Source organism: Seriola aureovittata, chromosome 20, assembly GCF_021018895.1.
Source record: "Seriola aureovittata isolate HTS-2021-v1 ecotype China chromosome 20, ASM2101889v1, whole genome shotgun sequence".
In the NCBI taxonomy this organism is placed as follows: domain Eukaryota; kingdom Metazoa; phylum Chordata; class Actinopteri; order Carangiformes; family Carangidae; genus Seriola; species Seriola aureovittata.
In genome coordinates this window covers 16,351,698-16,370,993 of record NC_079383.1, presented here as the reverse complement: position 1 = coordinate 16,370,993, position 19,296 = coordinate 16,351,698, and the positions used below count along the sequence as shown (strand labels likewise).

At 39.9% G+C, this 19,296-nt stretch overlaps 2 protein-coding genes across 12 annotated transcripts in view; one reads left to right on the top strand and one right to left on the bottom strand.

Annotated features, from left to right (window-relative positions):
* cacnb2a (calcium channel, voltage-dependent, beta 2a) overlaps positions 1-9,158 on the top strand; it is a 61,170-nt gene extending 52,012 nt beyond the window's left edge. For 9 of the 10 annotated variants that reach the window (XM_056364013.1, XM_056364010.1, XM_056364014.1 and 6 more), the window contains 6 exons: positions 13-71; positions 1,232-1,341; positions 3,027-3,178; positions 4,444-4,539; positions 5,092-5,274; positions 6,341-9,158. In XM_056364013.1, coding sequence (XP_056219988.1) covers positions 13-71; positions 1,232-1,341; positions 3,027-3,178; positions 4,444-4,539; positions 5,092-5,274; positions 6,341-7,120 — 1,380 coding nt within the window. In that variant the 3' untranslated portion in view covers positions 7,121-9,158. Of the gene's footprint in view, positions 1-12; positions 72-1,231; positions 1,342-3,026; positions 3,179-4,443; positions 4,540-5,091; positions 5,281-6,340 lie in introns of those variants that run through there. The other variant, XM_056364019.1, reaches the window with a different exon arrangement.
* A 1,936-nt stretch (positions 9,159-11,094) lies between these two features.
* On the bottom strand, positions 11,095-17,158 carry nsun6 (NOP2/Sun RNA methyltransferase 6). Of its 2 annotated transcripts, none has more exons than XM_056364020.1 (12): positions 17,123-17,158; positions 16,191-16,294; positions 15,749-15,904; positions 15,534-15,628; positions 15,025-15,131; positions 14,720-14,873; positions 14,278-14,359; positions 13,949-14,068; positions 13,366-13,510; positions 13,134-13,279; positions 11,508-11,633; positions 11,095-11,412 (listed from the first exon to the last, which is right to left on the bottom strand). In XM_056364020.1, the coding sequence occupies exons 2-12, from the start codon at positions 16,263-16,265 to the stop codon at positions 11,233-11,235; spliced, it is 1,386 nt and encodes a 461-aa protein (XP_056219995.1). In that variant the 5' UTR covers positions 16,266-16,294; positions 17,123-17,158; the 3' UTR covers positions 11,095-11,232. The 2 variants fall into 2 exon arrangements, with proteins under 2 accessions (XP_056219995.1, XP_056219997.1); XM_056364022.1 differs by having other exon boundaries at positions 15,534-15,625.
* Positions 17,159-19,296: the final 2,138 nt, after the last annotated feature.

Sequence of the window (19,296 nt, the reverse complement as noted above, 5' to 3'; positions counted from 1 at the left end):
GCCTGTCTACAGGTGACAGACATGATGCAAAAAGCACTGTTTGACTTTTTGAAACACAGATTCGAGGGAAGGTAAGTTCCCTGTGACCTTTTAAAATACAAGCTCTCGTCTGGCTTCCTTCCTCATTCTTCCTCTCTCCCTGACTCTATAGGCTGGTATTTATCTGTCCCCTGAGGTTAGCCAAGGGAGTGTGTAACAAGTTTGTTTGGCCTGGAGATGTGTGCTGCTGCTTTAAATAGTCCCTCGCCATGTCCTTAATAGGCCATAGTGGGCCCTAGAGCGGGGAAGGATTCTCCTCACTCAATGTTGAGTCCGTCCACCCATCCACAGCAGAAAGGCCATGCAGTTAAACAACACTAAGATCCACTCAGACCGTTGGCAGCTGGAGATAATACTGTTTATTCCCTTTGGAGTCCTGTCGTTAAAACATGGTCAAAGTAACTTAGGCTACATGTTGTTATCAAGCTCCTATTAATTTAACAACCAGCTGATGTGCTCCTTTAAGTGCAGTTAGATGTTTAATGTGTGTGTATTTTGAAAGGCAACAGGAGTAGAGTATGTGGATCATATCACGTATGTTGCTAGATGTGTAGAGAAGCTTCTTTGTGTGCACTGCGGCAATACACCCACAGACATACGTCTCATTTTCTATGTCTCTCTGCATTGTTACTGCTGGTTTCGTGTCCCCTGTTGTTCTCCACAGTGTTTCCACACCTCCGTCGTTATTATAGACTTAGTTATTATAAGTGAATGTAGTTAGAATGTAAGTAATGTGTACACAATTAGTGAGATTTTCCGTCCGTTGCTATTAATTAAAAAACATTTTGTTCTCTGCCTTTTCTTCATAATTGATAAATTAATCCCTGATAAAATCTTGTAGTGCTTCAAAATAGATTAAAATCATCTGAATATTATTCATTTGACCTGTAGTAACTTGTGTTAGAATTTGAGTTCATGCGTGGGTTTCAGCCTGAGACGTCTTGATTATCCATGTCCGCAGGGATCCACCTATATTACATCTGTTTACATCATTTTTCACAAATCTAAGCCTGTATTTTGTGTTTTGAGCTTCAGTCTCTGCTCTCTGTCATATGTCTTTTTGGCAGCTGTTTGCATCTACTTTATGTTTGATCTTAATGTACAACAAGAGTAAATGTATGTCTTATATCTTATATCAAATGAAGTATATAATTACTGGTTAACTGGTATTTTTTTTGGTCCCTTGTCTTAGAATATCAATCACTCGCGTCACGGCGGACATCTCTCTCGCCAAGCGCTCAGTCCTGAACAATCCCAGCAAGCACGCCATCATTGAACGCTCCAACACACGCTCAAACTTGGGTAAGCTTGAGCTAGATATCACCGCAGTGCCTGGGAACATCTGGTGTTTTGATTCATAATGTTTTCAAGGAGACCAGCTCATGTGGAAAAGGAAGGAAGCGATTAAAGAAACTCTTGACAATGGTAATGATAACTCCCGACGGCCCGGAGTGGCCTTGGCCAGTTTCTTTTGTTAGGAATGAAAGATAGAGCATAAACGCACGATAACAAGTTCAAGAACCGCTCTGATTTGACTGGGGTTGATTGGGGTTTAGATGTGATTAGAATGAAACAGATTCCTGAGTCAAACAGAGGTGACAAGGCTAATCTTTGCTATGTCTCACCATAAGCATCAGTCAGCGCCTGAGGTCCCAGGAAGAAGCATAGGCTGTACACAAAAAGTATATTATATGTCAGTTTTTTATGATTACGCAGAGGCACCATACCATAACTCGGTGATATGACCTCAGTCTTTTTCAATGATGTGCTGTCCCAGAAAGAGTCAGAAGGAACCCTAAGACCACCACCTCGAGGTCTGAGAGCTAGGGACTAAAACTTTCACTTCATATTGGAAGCTTTTCATTTGAAGTAAGTGCCACTTGATTTTGGAAAAGAATATCCTTCTTAACAAGCTATTTTGTGCTCTGTGGAGACTTAAATCTACACGTTCACCCCAAAAACATCTGCCAAACAAAGATTTGCATGTTTGTTTCTTATGCAAATTAACATTTTCAATCAGAACTGACATTGGCTTGATGCTGCTGCTTATGCTTCCCTTGCCTCATGATACAATAAACAATTTCAGGAAAGATTCAGAATTGGAAACAAGTGACATTATCTCACCCCTCAGGCATATTTCAGAAGGAAAATGAGACTTTGTGACTCACTTGTCGTCGAGATGAGCTTTTAGGTTGGAATGTTTTCGTGTTATCAGTTTACTTCAGACTTCGTCGTGACGGGAAGTCATGAAGCCTGGCCTTGATTCTCTCAGACTGGGATTTGTGCCCTGCTGTGATATTTGTAGGATTGTTTTTGCAGTCACGTCGTCATCTGTTGGAGTGGGGATTGTGTGATGTAACAGTCAGTATTTGTTAGAGGTAACAGAACATGGCTCGCTGTTTCGTCTCAGAGCTGTTAGTATCCGAGCCTTGTCCCTAAAGTAATGGAGTCTCTTGAATATTTAAGTCAGACAGAAAGGAGCAACGCACGTAATCACTGATGCAGTTCGGTCAAATTATTCAGACCACATGCAGTAAGTAAATAAAGATTTATTTATATGATACTTTTCAAGAAGTTGTTCACAATCAAATATTAAATATCCAATAAACAGGACAGTAATAAATAAATCATACCAGCTGAAGCAACAAAATTATGAGTATCCACACATTTGACATAGTTCCTGAACCATTTAAATTCATTTCATTTTCTTTATTTATAAGAACAACATACAACATTTCTCATCTAGTTCTTGGCTGCAGTCCTTTCAAGAACTGATGAAGCGACGAGTTAAGAAATGCCAACGTATGACAACACACAACGTTTTTAAACAATAACATGGTTTGATCATACTGTCATGATATATTTCCACTGAAAGGCAAAAGATGATAATGTTGAACTATTCCCCAGACTTTTAGTCAGTAGGAGCAGACAATAAAGTTAGGCTAGAAAACCCTCTGCATTAACCCCCACTCTCCTTGTCTCTTCAGCTGAAGTCCAGAGTGAGATTGAGCGGATTTTCGAACTGGCCCGGACGTTACAGCTGGTGGTTCTGGACGCCGATACCATCAACCACCCGTCACAGCTGGGGAAGACTTCCCTCGCCCCCATCATTGTCTACGTCAAGATCACCTCCCCCAAGGTGAGTGAAACATTGCATCTGATGCAGTGATAAACAAATGGAAATGTGAGGACAAATAAAAACAACTGCTGTGACGTTCCCTCTTCTCTCACAGACGTATAAGTCAACTCCATTGTTTTATGAGTCTGGCTTGTTGATGTGTCTTGTCACTGCTCACATTGTTTTCCTGTAACTGAGCTGCTCCCTGGCTGTGATTTTAAATACAGCATGTCAGACGTGACTGCTCGTTTGAAAAGCGAGCAAATGCATGAGGGAAATGATTCATCACTGTGACCTTCAACATGTGTTTAAAAAAAAAAGAAAAAAAAAAGGCTCATGATTCACTGATCAATAAAAAAAAAAAAAAAACCTGCACAGCCATTTTGGTAACAGAGAAAATGAGAAAAAGCCTCGCTGCAGAGAAGTCAGATACAAGTTTTAAATCAAAGTGGCAGCAGTGTGAATCACACTCAAAGTGGGATATCATTAACTGTTCTTTACCTGTCCTCTCAATTACACCCAGTTAACTAACAGACCATTTACTTCAGTGAAAGTACCAATACAACAATGTAAAATTAATCTGTAAGTCCGGCATCTAAACACCTACTAGAGTAAAAAGTGTGTCAGCTACATCTACAAGTAAAAGAATACTGACCCCAGTGACAGATATATTATCATACATTACAGTATTAGATTGTCAATACTGATACACAATTGTTAAAGGAGCAACGTGAATGAGGTTGCAAAGAAGTTAAATTCTGTTTCTGTTTTTGGGGCTTAAATGTTATTTAAATGAAACTATCTGAGAAGTTTCCAGAGGAAATATTCCTTAACTACTGGTTTAATCTGGAGTAACACCTTGTATTTTATAAACTCATCATATGTTGTTTTTTAAACTTAAAATCCCTATCTGAAAATTAACATGTGACTATAACTGTCAAATACGTGTAGTGAAGAAAAAGTGCAATACTTCCCTCTGAAATGTTGTGGAGTACAAATATGGAGTAACATAAAATGGAGGTACATAAGTAAAGTACAAGAACCTCATAATTCTACTGCAGTATCCTACTTGAGTAAATGTACTTGTGTACTTTCCACCGCTGTGTAAATAACGGCTGTGATTGTCGACCTTCAAAAGGAAGCCATCTTCTTTCTTTCTGGATTTTCTTTCATCTACTGTGAAATCAATCGCCACAGACTTGATTATTGCCCACACAAAGCCTTAATTTAGTTTTGTCCAATAAACATCCATGACCTTGTTGCCTTCTCTTCTTATTTGCCTTCAGGTGCTGCAGCGGCTCATCAAGTCCAGAGGCAAGTCTCAGGCGAAACACCTCAATGTCCAGATGGTGGCAGCTGACAAACTGGCTCAGTGCCCTCCTGTAAGTCTCCACAGTGAGCCCAAAGCATCATTTGAGTCCAGCATTTAAAATAACCTGGAGTTTTGTCCTTTAGAAATGGTTTTGGCTCTGGATTTTAGTTTCGTGTTTTGTGCATATTTGAAGTCAGATTTTTTTTTTTTAGAAGCTTCATAATTCCTGCCTGTTCTATTTCTGTTCTTCTGTAATCTGCTTAGTTATTATTTTAGAAAATGAAGCAGGCACCCCAGGCTTGTGAAAGAGCAGGCTTAATTTAATTCAAATAGCAGTCCTTATCTTTAGGGATTTCTCAGAATTAATGCCTAATGCTATTTAATGTTTGATTCAGTGGGTTGTTTCTAACATAGTTTTGACATTTTGTATATGGATATAAATCAGAGTGATTTCTTCACAGATAATTTTAATTTTAGATGTCTGCGAGTTTCTCAAAACAGTCCGAATCTTTGCAGAGTCTTTTATTCTGAAATGACACTGCAGCACTATCTTGTCTTGTTGACCTCATGACGTCTCCTTTCCACTTTATTTACCTCTGACTGCACCCTTTCCTTTTCTCAGGAGATGTTTGACATCATCCTCGATGAGAACCAGCTGGAGGATGCATGTGAGCATATGGCTGATTACCTGGAGGCCTACTGGAAAAGCACTCACCCCACCAGCTGCAACCCCCCAAACCCACTGCTAACGAAGCTGCCCACAGCCACCCTGCCCTCCAGCCCAGCCCTGGTCTCTGGTGTGCAGGTATAAGCATTGAGCAGATAGAGGGCCAGTGGAGGCCACAGGGAGGGTGTGGTCACCTGTAGAAAGGTTGTGTAGATGGACAGCACAGGAAGTGAGGGATTTAGGGTCTGTCCCAACACCCACGCTTGCGTGACATATTTCCAGCAGTCTTCATTAAGGTAGCAAACATGTGGAGGTTTATCAGAGCTCACTGGGATACACTTGATTAATGAGAACATCCTGCGGCTTGTGCAAATACATGACTCACTCCGGCTTATTTAAGTTCCCCATAATGAAAAATAAGTAGGATCAAGCATACAGACACTCAGAGGCTGAGAAGAGAAACATCATTATACAGCAATTAAAGTGAGTTACATAAAAACACACAGGTACACACATACTGAGATGAACACAGTGCTCCAGGATATGAGTGTGGGTATTAGGGCAGACCCTTAGAGAAGATACAGAGGCAGACAGAAAGTGGGATGGCAACTTGTTTACCTGAAACCCTTCATTTCAAGTTCAATTTACTATTTATTCAAATTTATTATTGACTGTCTATTTTTTTTAAATGTGTCATTCATGTGGTACGATCTAATATTGATACCTAACCGTAACAAACAACAAATAACTACTGTCTTTTCAACCAAAGTCACATATGTGAGAGTGCAAGTGCTGTATAACCCATTACCTCTACCCTCTCTCCATCCACTGCCATCAGAATGGGAAATGTAAGACTGAAAATGAGGAAATCCCTGATATTGATGAGGAGCAGGAGTGAGCTTGACATGTGATTGCTAGTGTGGTGAGACCTTTGGTTTAAAACTTGCCTCCTCCAGGACCACAGCCAACCTTCAGTGGATGGTTGACGAGCGTTATGTCTCCGTACAAGTGTGACATTTCATGTTTTCAAGTTTTGTGTGAGTGCAAGTGCATATTTACAATGTGCATCAAAAAACCCATATGCACCTGAATCTGCGAGCGTGAAGTGGATATTAGTCTGCATGAGTTTTGTTTGTGTGAGCTTGCAGTGCATTTTCTTGGTTTGTGTCACCCTACTGACTGATGTTTTTTTTACTAATCTCAGGGCAGCAGTGCAGAGCAGAAGGGAGATAAAGTGTTAGTGGAGAGACAGGGCTCCAGAGATGATCACCAGCACCATCATCACCATCACCACCACCACCACCAGAGCCAGGACCAGGCTGTTGCTGATGCAGAGGCCGAGGAGGAGGGCAATGAGGAGGAGAAGCCCCTGAGGACAGAGTCCTCCAGGAGAGCCCAGCATATCCACCACCGTTCGTCTTCCACCAGGACTGAGCACCACAACCACCACCACCACCACCACCACCACAGCAGTCGAGCCAGGGGCCTCTCGCGGCAGGAGACTTTGGACTCTGAGACCCCCGAGAGCCGAGAAAGCAGAGAGAGCCGAGAGAGTAAGGACTCGGCTTATATTGAGCCGCGCACTCAGCTCCTTCACCAGGAAGAGGAAGAGGAGGAGGAGGAAGAGGAAGAGGAGGAGGAGGAGGAGGAGGACGAGGAGGATCTAGGGGAGGGGCACCCCCAGCAGCAACAGCGTTACGAGCCGCTGCCCCACCGGGACCACAACCACCATCACCACCACCACCATCACCGTGGTGGGGCCGACGAGGCCGGCCACAGCACGGGACACCACCGTTCCAAAGAGCGCGAACAGGACCATAACGAACGCAACAAGCAGCGCTCTCACCACCACCACCGGCCGGCACGTGACCACCACCATCACTACTACGACCGGGACAGAGACAGGGACCGAGAGGGGGAGGTGGCTCCCAAAAAGAGGGGTGATGCAGGGGAATGGGTCAGAGATTCCTACATCCACCAGTGACAGACCAAATCCCTCCTGAAGCTCATTTGGACTCTCCTCTTAAAGACCATTCTGTTCTCCCATTGTGCTGCTATACCCTGAAACCACAGCATCCTATTTATGTACACTTCCTTTGTAAATGCTGTTGCATCTTTTTCAATGGCAGGATTTTGATTACATAGATACAAATATAAATATATAAATATATGTATGTGTGTATCTATGCATAGACGTTGTTTATGTGTGGATATGCATGAATATTCTCAAATATGCATATTTTAAACCTGTGTTTGATAAAGCATGACACAAAAGCAGAATTTTTTTTTCTGTACTGAGCTGTGCTTTCTGTGATTAGCATTTTTTATTTTATTTTTGTTATTGTTTTTTGTTTTTTTTTTGCTTGCAACCACTTGAATAATATGTTCCTTCAGACTACTGCTAGAGTTGACTGCAAGAGTTGACTAACCAAGTTAGTTTGATGCTGTATTTGCGGAGGTCTTTTCTTAAAAAAAAAAAAAAATAGTTAAGCAATTTGGGAAATACACTAAATAAACACATAAATAAAACCAATGCAGTCTAATACAACAGTCCTTCAATAAATCCGACCCTCATGAAGCGTATAATGTTCAGATTGTGTTTAAACCGTTATAGAGAGGTGTTGATTCAACTCCTGTTGGATTTGTGGTGCTGTTGGGTTGTATTGTGTTACACTGACAGGTGTTTCTATTATTTTGTCCGCTCCTGATAAATAACAGAAACATCTCTGTATATGCTCTGTATATACTGTACACTTGAAACAAACACCTTTCTTAAACTATTTCAACTGAACATTATAACCTTCACAAAAGGAGGATTTACTGCAGAATCTTTATACTAAATTGCATTGGTTTTAGCTGGGTGTGTCTAATAAACTGGCAACTGAGTTTAAATGAGAAGATCAATGCCACTCATATTTGTATAGTACAAATGAAGCTAACTCTAGCAGCCAGTTAGTTTAGCTTAGCTTAGCTTAGACTGGAAACAGAGGAAGCAGTTAGTCTGACTCTGTCTGATGGTTAAATAAACTTACCAGCACCTCTAAAGCTCTAATTGACACTTAATATCGTATTTGTCTGTACGAAAAAAATCTAAAAACATACATTTGTGGTTTTATGGCAGGGACTAACTTTAGCTGACTTAAGCTAACCGGCTGCTGGCTGTAGCTTAATATTTAACAGACAGATCCTAGAGTGGTATTGATCTTCAGCAGCAAAGCGTGTAAATGTGTTTCCCAAAGTGTCATACTACTCCATTAATTTTATGTTCATCATTTATTGCTTAGTTCCCTTTTTTTAAATTCTGCGTCCCTGGTTTTAAACATTTGGTTCTGACATATTTATGCCTCCTTCGAGGTGCACCTTAGTCATGCCTTACAAGACAAACGACTTCTACAGTAACTCCCTCTCTGACATGCAGTACTGTTCTCTTTGTATGGGTCCAGAAACATTTTATAACATTGATACACCCTTTATTCTGCACTTTTACTGATTCACATTGGTTTCATGTAAAAGCAATTTGATATGACATTGCAACTTACTGTAGGTTTACTACCGAAACTCCACAAAGGTTCATCTTTTATTAAGTCTGATCCCTTTTCTAATGAATGTTGTTTAACTCCCACTTTAATTCCCATAGTATACAGAATGTTCATTTTCAGATATTTCTTCAGTATGTTCCTCACTAAAAAAATTAAAATATAAATTTGCAAAACAAATTCAAACTATTTCAAATGTTAACCAGAGGAAGTTGGGTAAGTTTTCTGTATTTTTGCCATTTTCTCACTCCCCTGCCTAATACAAAGGATTGAGCTAAAATTGAGTCCAAGCCCCTGTTTACAAAAACACCAACCCCATCCCCTCACTTTCTTTGGTTTTGCCTGACAATTGTAATTATTAAAACTCCATTTCTATGCTACATTTGTAGCACTACAGATTTTTTAACAGTGTACATGTGTATGTACATAATGCATAAATATAAAGAATAAAGTTGGCAACAAAGAACTGCCGTGAGGGGAGAGGAATTTGATGTGTGCTTTGTCAGAAGACCCAGATAGAAGAGGGAAACTGTGTCTATAAATAGTCTTCTGAAACTCTACTGAAAAATTGAGGTAGACTCACCGGCCTGCCTCCGAAATCGTCATGACAACATCGACAGGAATGACAGTACTGAGGGGATGCATCTAAAATGGGAAGCTGCTTTGCCACACACAGATGCCTCCAAAATAGACAATCACTCCCAGTCTGCAGCTGCTTTAATCTTAGAATTGTAATGTTGTTAAACAGAAAAAAAAGAATCCTCTAAACCTCCACTGCTGCAGTGAATAGAGCAGCCATTTTAATCCTCAGTCGACCACTCCATACAGTAAACATACAATAAAACATGCAGCGAGTGAGGTGCAGTCTGCCGGCACTTTCAGATAGATGTGTGGATGGACTGTTAAGAGTCTAATGTTATTCCCAGGAAGAGGGATTGTGCCAAGGTCACTGTGAAAGTCCTAAAAATGCTGCATGACAGACAGGTGAACGGGCCAGATGTTTGTGCACTGTAGGCGCCAATCCAGAAATTACATTGTGTGCAAATTTAATGGACACATAATTCAATTTGCACTGAATAAATTAGTGGTAACACGTAAAGTCCCTCCATTTAACATTAATATATAAATATTATATATTTAAAAATATATAAATATATGAACATGTAATAAAGGATTTATAACACGTTATTGTAGTTGTCCTGTAAATAGTTATGCGTTTATCAGTATATAAATATATGATAAAACACAGTGATAATAATATAAAATATGACTTCATAGGGGACGTTGCCATTCCTTAACAAATATTTTATGTTAATAAACACTTGAAATGTCCTTATAACTGCTTATAACTACATTGTAGTCTGTGGTAGAAAGGAACTAAGTACAGTACTTTTGAAGGACTTGTACTTTCAATTCAAAGAGAATTCACTCCACTACATTAATTTGACAGCTGTAGCTTTTCAAAATAGGATTTTACACTACTAAAAATATTTAATATTAATATATACAATATGGGCCAGTACTACACTAATAATCTACCAAGTAGTATATAAAGTATTTTAAATTGGCTCCATATTGACAAACTACAACATTAAAATGTTCTTACATGTATTTGTTGATGATGAAGAGAAAATTAAATATACTACAATAATATGACCTTTTAAAAGAAGCCATTCAGCATAATGAGTGTTTTTACTTTTGATTCTTTAAGTACATTTTGTGATGATGCTTCTCTACTTTCACATAAGTAGGATTTTGAATGCAGGACTTTTATTTGTAATGGAGTACTTTTATACTTTTATTTAAGTAAAGCATCTGAAGACTTCCTCCACCACTGATGATAGTGTGTTATAAACCTTTTATTAAATGTTTATATGGTGCTTATCATTGTCATACAGGCGGACTTGAAGTGTTATCACATTAGTGAGTATTGTAATGTGCAACTGTTTAACATGAGACAGACATGAAGAGACAAAAAACGTATTTGAAGTGTGTTTTTATAGTGAACAAATGAAAGTGATATCCCTCTGGTGACTGCAGTGATTCAGACAGAAGTTGACATCGGCATCAGTTCTCTCTTACAAACAGCACAGGCACTAATTAGACGTCCCGCTTGTCTCCGCCGCTGCTAAAAGACACTAAATTGTTAATACCTCTCATGACCTCTTTCTGCACGCTACTTCCTGATCCGCGCTCTCACATCCAGCGAATCCACTGTCACCATGGCAGCTGTGTCGTCACTGTTGTCATGGTAACGCTAGCACTGCTGCATTTGCCAATACTCATTCAGTCTCCATCCCCACGTGCCCCCACCCTCCCTCTCCTTCTACAGCCCCCCCCCCCCCCTCTCTCTGTCTCCTGCCCTCGCTGTTTATAAAGCTTATCCCTATATGGCCCGCAGTTTTAGAGAGCAGCTGTTGGGAGGCAGATGCTGTAAACCGCGCAGTGAGCGTCTTTGTCAACACTGGCCCGTCAAAGCACACAGAGTGTCGTAATATAAACACTATTGTTCCCGTCTGCAGCCTCGTGTGAGGGCTGTAAGAGAAAACATGCCCTCCGGTCAGTTTTTCAGGAACTTGGCAATAAAAAAGCCGATGGTGTCCCTGTCGGCTCTGCAGGGGAGGGGAGCTGTCGTTTCTGTCTGGTCCCAGATCAGCTCAGGACTGAACCTCTGGAGGAGGCGCAGCTGCTCAGGTGACAGGCCGGCTCCCAGCATGCCTTCTGCGCCAATGTGAGGCTCCTGACAAAGACAAGAGCAACAGCATGTATTAGTTGAGGTTTTCTTTACATCCCTGGGTATATTTGTACGTTAGCGAACGGCGCCACAATACTTACCTGTGGTTGAAGCGTGAGGCAGGGAAACGTATCGAGGGCCCAGGCTACCTGCTCCTCGTTCTCCGCTAGAGTCACTGTGCAAGTGCTGTACACCAAGACCCCACCTTTCTTTAACAACCGCACCGCCTGCAACCACACACAAAATCCATTGATTTATGTATTTGTTTCATAACACATAAAGACCTTTAATTATAGCTGCTATAATGGATGTTTTTTTAATCATAACACAGTGCCACAATGTGAAAGGAGTTGCTCGTTGAGATGAAACTACAGGGAAATATCACGTGAATCTGCAGCTCCTTTATAGTGAGTTTCTGCTCATTGTTTTGGCGCTCTAAAAACCATCCCATAGAAAAGCTAAGGGAAGCAGCTGTGCGAGGCGGGCTGCTTAATCATACGTTACATTTGCCAAACCAACCAGTTAGTTCTCATCTTCTCTCGAAAAACAGAAAATACTGTTCAAAAAACAATTTCTCATAAAGCATAAATCCCACCCGGCGCTCATTTGTCGTCAATTGTGTCCATCGAGGGGAAAAACACCCACTACAACTACAGCTCTCACTAAATGTAAAATACCAGCTGGATACTTCTCTGTCCTCCAGCTTCATGGGACAGTATTCAGCACATTAGCGACAGACAAAGGTAGCGTCAAGCTGGTGAGCATTACAGACACTTTAGCCCCTGCAGAGCCAGATAATCCCTCAGGAGTCGGTAGAGCCCAAAAACAGAGCTAATATTATAACTAAACTGTTGGATTACCCCACGTGAATACTAATGTCGCTCTTTAACTGCTGGATGTGTAATTAAATAACTGCTAAGCAGCAAGTTCACTATATAAGATGACATGTCAATGTTGTGTTCACACGCTGTTTCTGCTGCCCTCAAGTGGCCATAAACAAAAATCAGTTATTGCAGGTTTACTGTAACTTGTCCCATATGTCCCATATAAGTCTGTCAGTGTGTGTTGTATGCAAGCACTGACACAAATCTTTCCAAACAGGAGCCTCTCGCTTCAGCCTGCATGCTGAATAGCCTTGAGGTAATGCTGGTGGAGGCTGATGGAGCACTGTGTTTCACTGGGATAAATGATGTCCTCGGCACTGGACTCTAATCTCCCTGTAGTAATCCATCCACTGGCCATACTTAAAAGCAAAAAACAAATCCACCCTAAAACACAATCCTCATGCTTTTCTTTTAGTCTATTTTTTTGTACATTTGTAATAAAAAGCAACTAGGAACATGAGGATGTCCTTTAAAAACACTTTTTGGACAATGCAAAAGGTGTTTTATCCAAAAATGACTGACACACATCTTTCTTTCAGGGCTCAGAGTTGTTCCTGACACTTGTTTTTTAACACCCAATCATACAAAACACCTTGTGTGTTAATCAAAAATTATCAGGATTAAAGTGATGTTTCTTTTAGTCAAGAATAACTTCTGTAAATATCATTTTATGGTGGATTTTCCTTTTAAGATTTGACTTGTAGCTGCACACAGCAGTTCTTTAACTGTCCAATGCTGCCACCTACAGACTGGACTGAGTCTTTATCAAAGTCATGTGACAAACACTCTCAAACTGGTGGTTGCAAATGTCACAATCTATATCTGTGTGCGGGGAAAACCTACAGCATGAAATAACTTGCGCTGCAGAGGCTGGTAGGAGCAAATCTCCTTGAGGCTCCAGGTGCTGGCCATGTTGGGTCTCTGTCCGAGTCCGCTACAGGGAGCATCCAACAAAACCCTGTCGAAGCTCTCAGGAGGGAAGGGAGGCCCTGGAATATGAACAAAGGCAGAGGTGTTATCTTTCTGCTGAGTCCTGGGATTAATCACACATAAATATTCATATGTGCCCCTCTACCTTCAGTCACATGTGCCGGGTCGCTGCTCACAGCCTGAGTGCTGTTGAAGCAATACGCTCGGATGCTACGCAAATGCAACATTTGTGCATTTTGACGAATTCGATCGATCTTGTTTCGGATCCTGTCCAAGGCCACGACTTCACCCTGTGTGAGACAGAAATTCATTAAATTACACTCACGCCTGTGGTTAGAGAAGCCATGGATGAACTTCATCCTCATTAATATCTACACTGAGTGACCAGAAAATTAGAAGCATCTGTAGGCTGTAATAAAATCTGTAATAAAGATCTAGTTGTGAGATTCTATTACCATGTACGACATCTTTTATTTTCCTGGTGACGTTTTACACAGCTTCTTTCACACATGTATAAATTAAATGGAGTTTCCCTTAAAGGCGAGGAACAGCAATGCTCTAAATTACACTGTATGTTCATTTCTGTCGACTAGATTCTCAGCATCTAGACTGAAAAATAATTTTAGAGGACAACCTTGAAACCCTGAATCTGAACAGCAATCACTGCAGCAGCTAACACCTGCAGCCGGCTTATTATGACAAGATTCATCAGTGGTACATAGTGGTACCTGATCCCCCATGACCGCTGCGATGTGGCAGGTCTTCCCTCCAGGGGCGGCACACATATCCAGGATACGCTCGCCAGGACGAGGCCCGAGCACATGTCCCGCGACCACAGAGGGGAGGTTCTGCAGACACGAGTTCATCAGTTCACTTTGGGGAGTGATGCGTGTAGATTACTTGAACATGTTTTTCCCTGATTGGTCCTAAAGCTGCGGCACAATTTAATAAAAGTCCAACATTAGCATTTGCCATCTAATCTATTCATCATTCTGACACTAATAGGCAGGAAAATGCATCTAATTGCTCTTAATATGGATTGTAATAGAAGAGATACCTGTAGGAACGCCAGGTTGGGAAGAACGCCATCAAAGGACGGACTCTGGTAAAGCGGCTCTATCATCCGAACGCCGATCCCTCTAAGATAACAGAAGAGAGCAACTGAATTATTCTGCTTTTTAAACTTGAAACCACAACCATCACCCTGACGCGCATTTGTTTTGTTTTTAAACATGGAGTCACTATAATAAACTTTTTACATTTTAAACTTCTGTGCCGTGTGTGTGTACGCTGACTTTTTCTTTTTAGAAGGACTGTGATGGCACATAGTCGGATTCCAAGACGCAATTCTTGATTAGTTTTTTTTGTATCATGTTCTTACTCACTCACACTTTTCTTTGCACATTACACTGGAGCTCATAAATACTCATAACTTACTCATAAATTTATACTGAAAATCATAAATTTATAAAAAAAAATAAAAATAAAGGTCTATTTACTTGGCAGGCTCATCTGTGCAGAAGATGCTGGAGCGGCACATTTCAGCAACTCCATTTCCCACAAACACTCTCTTCCCCTGGAAGCTCGTGGCTCCTCGGGTGCACTTTCCCTCCAAGTCAGAGAAGACAGAGACTACATCTCCAGCCTTCATGTCTGACCAGCAAAAACATCACGGGCAGATTTCATGTTAGACAAACGCACTGTGAGGTGCAATCAACACAAGAAAAAGTGCTGTGTTGTTGACTGATAAACTCAAGATAATGACACAGCTTTTTGTGATCTACTTTATGTCTTTCACTCTTACACTTTGGGCTGGCGACGATCCCCGGGGCGAAGACATGAGCACCTCTCAGTACAGCGTTGCCACACTGAGCACCGACAACCACCTCCGAGCTGAGCTGCTTCACAGGTCTGACAATACGAGAGAAAGGGGAAATATATATTATGAATATATTATATATTTTGAATCTTATCCATCCCCATCCCAGTACCATCAGGGAGGCAAATTAATTCTGAGTTTACTTTCAGTACCTTACATTTTTGCACAGTGTGTTCAAAAATAAATATTAAATTAAAAATAACTTGAACTTGAAGGCACGCCTAAAAAAGGTGAACAAAGTAGTTCAAAATCATTTCTGCCCTTTAAATATCACAGCATTTTTTCTGCAGCCGCTCCATGAAATTCCACGTGGGTTTGGCCGTAGGAAACATCAGCCCAGCGGTTGGACACACACTGTAATTTAAGGCTAAGTGTGTACTCCAGATTCAGCAGATTCAGATTTGTGTGACGTTGCTCCGGCATTCCTCACATACCTCGGGCCGTCGACAGGAAGGAGCAGCACATCTGGGATTCGAGGGTGAGGAAGAATCTGAAGGGAGACCTCCTCTGCTGATGAGCCGCACATCTGCTGCTTCGACAACGACAACAACGTACTGAATGATTATGACTCCGCCGACCACAGGTGGCAATGTGGGGCACCAACACACAGCGAAAGTGTGTCTAAATATATGAATTTCCTTGCTCCCACCTTTTTCAGCTCTTCTCCTAACTTGAGTCTGATCTCCTCCAGGGAGGCGAGATGAGTGCTGGCCCGAACACAAGTATATGAAGGCGGGTGTGAGAGACATGTGAGCAGCTTGTGGAAACGGCTTTCTGCCTCCTGATGACCCACTGCATCTAACACCTGAACGCAACAAAAACACCAGCAGCAAAGACATTTAGAAGGTATTGTCCCTGTTTTAACGGCCTGAGGTGGAATTTACTTTCTAAAGTTACACATAAACATGAGTTTATAGGGCTCATTTCTAAAATGTGAAATTGTATTAACATTTTTGGTGGAAAGCCATGGTTTGTGTTCATGATATCAACGTTTCTAAAATCTTAGAAGACATTTAATTATATGAGGTGTATTTTATTTACGATTCTCCAGAAGAGCAATGACTTCAAAAGGGACACGCAGAAATTCTTACCTCCTTGTTTAGGAAGACACCCTTAAGATGTTCAGTCACTTCAGGCTTCAGAGAAATTCTTGGAAAAATGGACATGTCCTCTGCTCTCAACAAAATGTTTCAATCTGTAAAAAGAAAAACCTCCAGTCAATAACAGGAAAGCAAATAAATCTTGACTCCTAAACAACATACTTTACCCACAGAAGTCATTTTTAACTCAAGCTGAAAAGTTTTTGAAGTCATGTAGTCATAATTATTGTAAATTAATAATTGTTTAGCATTATTTGTGTGTTTGACTTGTTGGGTTTTGTGTATTTTAAAGGCCCATCTAGGGACAGGAATTGCCATTTGTCTATTTGTAAAAACAGTGAATTAACATTTAACACACAACATAGTGCAACCTCCAGTTAATATCTATTTCAGCACTCCTTGCACTCTTCCATACCTGTGCTACTTGTGTCCTTGTTTACAGCTCTACAAACATACACAAATAAACATTCATTAAATTAATAATAATAGTGTAATAAAGTAAGTTAACAGCTGCTGTGAAAAACAACAAATGCAGTGAGAGCACAGAATAAAATAATATAAGGAAAGAAATTTAGATAAAGCGCTAACTTGTATTATGGTGTCCATAGTTAATCCTCTTTATGTCTGCCTAGCACTAGCTGTATGTGAATTAAATATAATAAATGTGAGGTATTTAAAAACCAGTCTGTATTTGTTGTAATGACCGAAGAAAGTTCCTTTTCCCGACATTAAATAAAAGGCTTTCTTATAATAGACCGTATGATAATTTATGTCTAAACAGATCGGTTGTATCACTCCAACCATCGGCCCCATTCAACACATCTGCTTCTTACATTTATATTTAATAAATGCACCGTTTAAATTACCGCCCATTCTAAGTTTAATGACCGAACTGAGTCTGTTAATAGACTTCTGGTACTCACGTTTAGTTGCTCATGGCCAGTGCTGCTACTTCCGCGTACGTCACCACGTTTTGGTCACAAGACATGAGTTGGATTACACGTGCATGTACGATATTTTGATTCGTTTTCATTGTTGGATTTAGTGTCACATCGAACATGTTCTACACAGAAATATGTGTGTGTGTGTATATATATATATATATATATATATATATATATATATTTTTTTTTTTTTTTTATATATATATATGTGTGTGTGTGTGTATATATATATGCATGTCTCTCTCTCTCTCTCTCTCTCTCTCTCTCTCTCTCTATAGGCGTATATAACCCTAACCCTATATATGCAGTATACAGTATATTTCCATTGTTGCAGAGACTTTCTAATTAGTCTCAAAGACTAAACCTGTCTGACTGCACATGTACTGTGTAATTAGGTGACAACTGCTGTGACTGTTAAATCATTATGAACGCATCAGGAGACTGTGTCATTTGTGATAGAAGGAATTCAAGATCACAGCTACACAGCAGCATTTATTGTATTGCCATGAGTTTTGTCAAAATAAGGTTTACAATGTAATTCAGAGTGACTCTATTATATCAGAAAAAATACTGGTGAAATAATTATTGAAAATATCAAATTAAAGTAACCTAGTCCCACATTAATTAAAAAAAAATAAAATAAATAAAATTAGAAAAAAATTAAATTCACTACATGTCTCTCTGTCTCTGTCAGAAGTGTCCGGGCAAACCCAGTCTGAAGTGAGTACCATGACAACCTCCCTGCCCCTCCACCCCCAGCATCGCCCTCTCCATTTATCATCCAGGCGATGAGGAGCGCCCCAACCCGACCTGCACAGAGGAGGTTGTCACCATGTGCTTCTTCTGTGCTGGTGGGTTTGGGAGGTTCCTGACACGCGCACACAGGAAGCTTTCACCACCTCTTTGCTCTGAAATCAAGACAGTTGAGAAAGAGATGCACAGTTCAGTCTGAATGAGAAAGATTAAAAGTATTTCACTTTGTTAACTTCCATACAGTATGTTACTGTAGATGTTACTGTCGATGTATGTGTACTGTTTATGTCCTGAATACAAAAATACTCATTGTGTAATGTACATTAAGTATTACATATAAGACAGTCTTCTTTTAAATGTTAATATTATAAACAATATTATGATCTTTAATGTAGAATTCAGAAATTTGACACAGTTTGACATCTTACATATTTGTGCAATAAATACTGTAAACATTATAATTCAAATTGTTTTGATTTTCATTTTGACTAGAAGGCATTACTGTAATTTTGCACTGCTGGATATTTTAGTAAATATACAGTATACATGCTACTGAAAATAATGAGGATATTAACTTTGTCCATATCACTCACACATATTGTGAAGTTGTTAATAGGAACTATTTTATTTACTCTTTTGCCTGCACTTTCTTTGTTTGACTTTGTTTGATGATGAATTCAATAAAATAATCACATTTGAAACAATACTGTGTTCTGTGAGATCACCTAACCTTAGTGACTTTGGGTTAATATAAAGCTTTTTAAATACTGAATCACTATGCTCTTTCCCATTGGTGTGATTCTTCTTCATGTTCACTGTAATCACATATATTCATCATAAAAAGTTTGATAGTTATTAGATTAGCTGATCTGTGTGTTGGTGAGTTTGAAAGACAATGAAATGACTGCACCAGTGAACTTTTTATGGAAATGTTTCAGCTGTAGGCCGATCATAGGTTCTTTGTTTGTGAAATATAGAAACTATTTAACTGTGCTTCATGAATATACAAATATTTTTTTGGATGTCTAGATGAGTTTCAGTTTAAATGATTATTATAACCTCCTTGAACTCATTTAGGATTTATATGAATAATATTCCATATAGCGTATATCACAGGATATATGGTTAAATAATAGGCTATCTTATAATAGACCTTATTATTGTCAACATAAGGGAAATATTTGCCTTACAGTTCCCTATTTTTCTCTTGCATGCTACAATGAATTAAAGCACATGTAACTTTGGATACAATACATGATGGGTAATCCTAATCATGACTAAAAGTTACTTTCTTTATGCACAATTTGTAAGTTTTAATTTTTTACAAAACCCCCTTTTTCTTTTTTTGACTCATAAGTTAAAATTTAAGACCATTCTTAAGGTAGTTTCTCTGAAGTTTT